At 49.1% G+C, this 5,507-nt stretch overlaps 1 protein-coding gene across 2 annotated transcripts in view; it reads right to left on the bottom strand.

Annotated features, from left to right (window-relative positions):
- NADSYN1 (NAD synthetase 1) overlaps positions 1 to 1,860 on the bottom strand; it is a 29,488-nt gene extending 27,628 nt beyond the window's left edge. The window contains exon 1 of one of the 2 annotated variants that reach the window (XM_018554515.1): positions 1,673 to 1,860. In XM_018554515.1, the coding sequence (XP_018410017.1) occupies positions 1,673 to 1,757 (85 nt within the window). In that variant the 5' untranslated portion in view covers positions 1,758 to 1,860. The remainder of the gene's footprint in view (positions 1 to 1,672) is intronic. The other variant, XM_018554516.1, reaches the window with a different exon arrangement.
- Between the last annotated feature and the right edge of the window lie 3,647 nt (positions 1,861 to 5,507).

The following is a 5,507-nucleotide window of genomic DNA, read 5'->3' as shown; positions in this document are numbered from 1 at the left end:
CCAACAATCTGACTGGGACATTTCTCACACCAGCAATGTACAAAATACAGAATCCCACAAACAAATAATAAAACTTTATCAACAAACAAGGAACAGGAAATACAAATATTGATGAATCGTCTTATAAAGTTTGTAAACACCGGCAGGAAAAGTGTCCCCGTTCACCTCTGTGCAAATGTGAAGCCCTTCTGCCGTCACGTGACAAAAGGGATCCCATTATTTTCACTGGGGCCCAATCACACCTTCCGTGCGACATGTGACAAGGAGGAGTTAGGACCGCACTATAAGAGGTGCCTTGGCGCGGCAGTGCGGCTTACACATCCTTTGCAGAAGACGTGTATCCAAACCTCTGTCATTGTCCTTAGTGGTGAGACAAGTTGTTTTACATGCTGGTTTGTGAGTGTGCCATGATGCCTTTCTACTGTTCTACTGTTCAAAGCCCATTTCGTGTGCACCTTACTGTATAACTGGTAACAAATTGTTGAGTGCGTTTGTCATTTGTTTTGCTTTACCGATGTGACAAGGAGCAGACGCATCTTCTGATTTTCTTTTCATTTATTATTTTCTTTCCATTGGAGTGCATTTTTTAGCCCCACAGACTTCAATAGGAGTGCATGAAAAACACATGTAACATGCATTTTTGTGCGTTTAAGCATGTGACAACAAGCCCCACCCCCTAGCCACCTATAATTTAATTAATTTTCATTGGTCAAAACAAAACCGCATGAAAAAGGCACAACAAAATGCACTAAGGGCTCGTTCACACCAGGTCCGTGGTTCGTTGAAATGTCACATGACCTTTCATGCACCGCAGTGCAGGGCATAGAGTTGCAGGGGCGTCCCGAGGCGGGGTGTCACCCAGGGCGGGTGCCGGGTGACATCCCGCCATGACGTCATGCGCTGTTACCTGCCGGCAGCCATCTTGGTGATGGACGCTGGCAGAGAGAGGAGTGAATATTTATCCAGCGGGCCATCGGGCCCCCTCCTCTTTCATACAACTGTGCAGCTTTTGCTCTATGACCGATTGCCTGACTTTTCAGAGGGGGGCGACACCAAAAACTCCACACACCACGGTACGGCGCCATGCACTGCGGTGCATAGAATGGAATTAAATGCCATTGCAAGGAAGTGACGAGCTGCATTTTTACACAACGCACACCACCGCACCTGCATAGTGAGAACAGGGCACGTAGGCAGCGATTCTTCTCCATGCACCCTTGCGTCAAGCCTGTGTTTGGTCAATGAAGCGCAACGCACTGGGTGTAAATGAGCCCTTAGGCCAGGGGTGGGCAAACTCAAACTCTCCAGCTGTGGTGGAACTACAAATCCCATTAGGCATTGCAAGACTCTGACAGCCACAGGCATGACTCCCAGAGGCAGATGCATGCTGGGATTTGTAGTTAAAGCACAGCTGGAGGGCCTTAGGGTGACCATACACCATACGGATCTGAATGTACAATCTCCGAGTATATAGTGTAGGGACCTGCACGATCTGATACTTATTGGATTGGTTGTTTAGGTTTGTCCTCATAGTTTTAAAGGAGATTGTACAATCAGATTGTAAAGTGTATGAACAGCTTTAGTGCATGGGAGGTCAATGTACCAGAGCTAAAAAGGGGGGGACAAGTGAAGAGGGAATAGCGGGGAGCTATGTATACCTATAGGTACCTACTCTGTAATATTCTCTGTAGATTCCCTTCAAAGTCCAGAGCCCACTGATTCAATGTGCAGGTAGCCAGGGTGACCTTTCTGCCCATAGTGCCAGGTAGGTAAATGGAGGTGAGCCGGTGGGAATGGGATCTTTAGGTTTCCTATGCAGACTGATACATTGTAGCCAGTGTCACTGTGACATTTCCTCCTCTGTACACATGTACCTCCCCCATCTCATCACTTCCTGGCTCACACCACGCTTGGCAACATTTCCCAGCAAGCAATGTGGGAGACGGGAAGGAGATCTGTAGCCAGTGTTCTATCAAAAGCTCCAATTCGTCGAACTCTCCAACTACCTCACTGCCGGGTACTTGCAAGTTGGAGATTTCGAACAGACTGCGTTACACTGCAAAACACAAACACTGACGGAGATCTGTACAGCTGCATTTTTTTTTACAGAAATATCTTTTATTAAGTTTTGCACAAAGAACAGGTCGTAAAAACATACAATAAAAAACACAAAGAAGGGGGGAACAATGTACAGCTGCATTTTAACAATATTCAGCAGGTGGCAAACTCGACGAGTATTGTAAAAACGCTATGCGCGCATGTGCACCGCAACTGTATAGAACTCCAGTCTTTCTGAGCACTGGAAGTGAGGTAGTTGGGGATCTCGATGAGTTGTAGCTTTCGATAGAACAACGGCGATCAAAAGATTTATATCTACGATTCTTTGTATCCTCAGATCGGGCCGGAGCAACGCAATCTTCTCCAGGAATGCAATGTGCATGTAGTGTACATGTTTATAAAGCTTGGATTGTGTTTCTTACGCTTGTTTGTGTTTTAGATGCACTTTGTGCTGTTGGCATTTTAAACCAGCCCCGGGGTGCCGTCTGGCTTCCTCAGGTGTGCCTCGAAATTTTCACACAGCATTATGCCTTGTCATTGTGCAGGCGGGCTTCTGATGTGAAGGGGGAATTCTGATGTAAAAAGGTTAGGGGGGCTCTGATACAAAACAGGGGCTTCCAATGTAAAGGGGGAATTCTGATGTGAAGGGGGGCTTCTGATGGGCTCTGCTGTTTGTTTACTATGTCCTGGCAGCGTTGTCTAGGCAACCAGGTATGCTGATCGTGAGCTTCGGCTCCTACCCACTTTCATCTCCAGAAGGAAGCAGGAATCCCTCGATCTCGGCTGCTGTCCACGCCCCTGGGGTGCCAGGATGACCGATGGCGTGGCCACTAGTACAGCAGCGATACCGCCCCCGTCTCCTAACTGTCAGAATACAGGCAATTCCCAATTTCTTGTTGAGGGATCCTTGCTGCTTTTGAGGTATATTTCACATTTTAGACATTGCCAGCATCTGGGAGCAGGAAGAGCAAGTCAATGAGAGATAGGGTTGTCACCTGTTCGGGATCCACCTGGACAGTCCGGGTTTCCAAGCAGCTGACAGCCGGACACAAGACATCGGCACTTAACATTTTTTGACAGATGCGGCTGCTGAGGTCCCCAGCAAGTGCGAGACCTCAGGCAACCGCATCTGCTTGAAGCTTCATCTTCCTGTGAGCGCCTGTACAGGTGCAGGCCGGCCGCACATCTCCTCCTCTGACACAACGCTGCCCGCCTCCGGGCCCCTGGTGAGACCCCGCACAGCAAAGCTGGCATAGCCCACCTGAGACCCCACACAGGCACCTGAGAGCCCACATAGCCCACCTGATAGCCTGCATACTCCACCTGAGAGCACATATAGCCCACCTGAGAGTCCACATAGCCCACCTGAGAGTCCGCATAGCCCACCAGAGGGACTAGGAGGATAGGTATAGGTCCTGGGAGTATAGGTCCTGGGAGTTTAGGTATAGGTCCTGGGAGGATAGGTATAGGTCCTGGGAGTATAGGTATAGGTCCTGGGAGGATAGGTATAGGTCCTCTGAGTATTGGTATAGAGCCTGGCAGTATAGGTCCTGGGAGTATAGGTATAGGTCCTGAGAGTATAGGTATAGGTCCTGGGAGTATAGGTATAGGTCCTGGGAGGATAGGTATAGGTCCTGGGAGTATAGGTATAGGTCCTGGGAGTATAGGTATAGGGCCTGGGAGGATAGGTATAGGTCCTGGGAGTATAGGTATAGGGCCTGGGAGGATAGGTATAGGTCCTGGGAGTATAGGTATAGGGCCTGGGAGTATTGGTATAGGGCCTGGGAGGATAGGTATAGGTCCTGGGAGTATAGGTCCTGGGAGTATAGGTATAGGTCCTGGGAGTATAGGTATAGGTCCTGGGAGTATAGGTATAGGGAGTATAGGTATAGGTCCTGGGAGGATAGGTATAGGTCCTAGGATTATAGGTATAGGTCCTGTGAGTATTGGTATAGATCCTGGGAGGATAGGTATACGTAGTATAGGTATAGGTCCTGGGAGTATAGTTACAGGTCCTGGGAGGATAGGTATAGGTCCTAGGATTATAGGTATAGGTCCTGTGAGTATTGGTACAGGTCCTGGAAGTATAGGTATAGATCCTGGGAGGATAGGTATAGGTCCTGGGAGTATAGATATAGGTCCTGGGAGTATAGGTAAAGATCCTGGGAGGATAGGTATAGGTCCTGGGAGTATAGATATAGGTCCTGGGAGTATAGGTATAGGTCCTGGTAGTATTGGTATGGGTCCTGGGAGTATTGGTGTAGGCCGGGCCTAGGAGTATCTATCTGAGAGCTGCTTGGTCCATTAGAATGCAGTAACTGCTTATTTCGGTACTCGCTGATACTGAGTACCGATACCGGTACTCCCTCTAGCATGGAGGGGGCTTCCCGGGCCTTATCCGCCGCCCGGCTTCCTGATTGGCAGGATCGATACTGATTGGCCGGGATGCCGGCTTCTCAGTCAATCAGCATCGAGCCGGCTGTTTGGTACTAGTGTCGGTATCGGTGCGTTCCTAGTCATCAGTGTCAGTTTGCCTGGCATGAAAGTTTCCTCCATCAGGTGCAAAGGTCAAATTATGGCGATGAGACAGAAGATGGAGAACTCTTTTAGGGTGACAATGTTCTATTCCAGTCTCCCCATTGTGTTTTAGCATTGTCACCCTGTCACATGGGCCTTTGACAGAGGCTACCAGTGGCTGTAACACAGCCCTGTGCTCTGGATTTTGAATTTCGCTCACAAATGGCGAGCACTCATTGGTCAGCGCGGTCTCCTGAGCACGCTTTTTCTTAGCAAGAAGCACTTCTCATTGGTCAGCAGGGTCAGACATGCTTCTCATTGGTCAGGTGACTGCGCTTACCAATGAGCGCTCACCATTTGCGAGCAAAATTCAAAATCCAAAGCGCAGGGCTGCGCTACATGGATGGTACACCGGCGGAGGGGAAGGAGTGTTCATCGAAAAAGGAAAGTATAGCCGCAGGGGGGAGAGGGCCAGATTGGTGGGGGTAATTCCATGTTATCAAATTCACCTTAAAGGGAATCACCCTTTAATGGCACTCCAGTGCACTACAAGTGCAACTTATTTTCATCTGAATTGGCTGCTATTAAGCAACGCCCGTTAATGTTGGCGATATCTCCCTGCCACAGAATCAGTGACACGCCGTCCTGCTGCTAAACAACTCCAGGCTAGCATAAAGTTTTTTAAAAAGTTTTCCGTTGTCAAAATAAAGTTTTCCTTGTACAAAACTTGGCACGCTGGGAAGTGTAGTTCGGAGTTCACTCCTGCCGCCCTCCTTCAGGCGGGCCTCCGTACCGCAGAGAACTACACCTCCCAGCGTGCAGTGCGCGGCCCCCGTCTTCCGCATCAGGCAGTGTTTGGCAGCTGGAGAGGTTGTTTCTGCTCCCTGTGCGATGAGTTCTAAGTGTCGACAGAACACCGGTGTTGTGTAGAG

This window comes from Nanorana parkeri, unplaced genomic scaffold, assembly GCF_000935625.1.
Source record: "Nanorana parkeri isolate BGI_ZX_2015 unplaced genomic scaffold, ASM93562v1 scaffold163, whole genome shotgun sequence".
Taxonomy (NCBI): domain Eukaryota; kingdom Metazoa; phylum Chordata; class Amphibia; order Anura; family Dicroglossidae; genus Nanorana; species Nanorana parkeri.
This window is presented reverse-complemented; position numbering and strand designations above follow the sequence as displayed.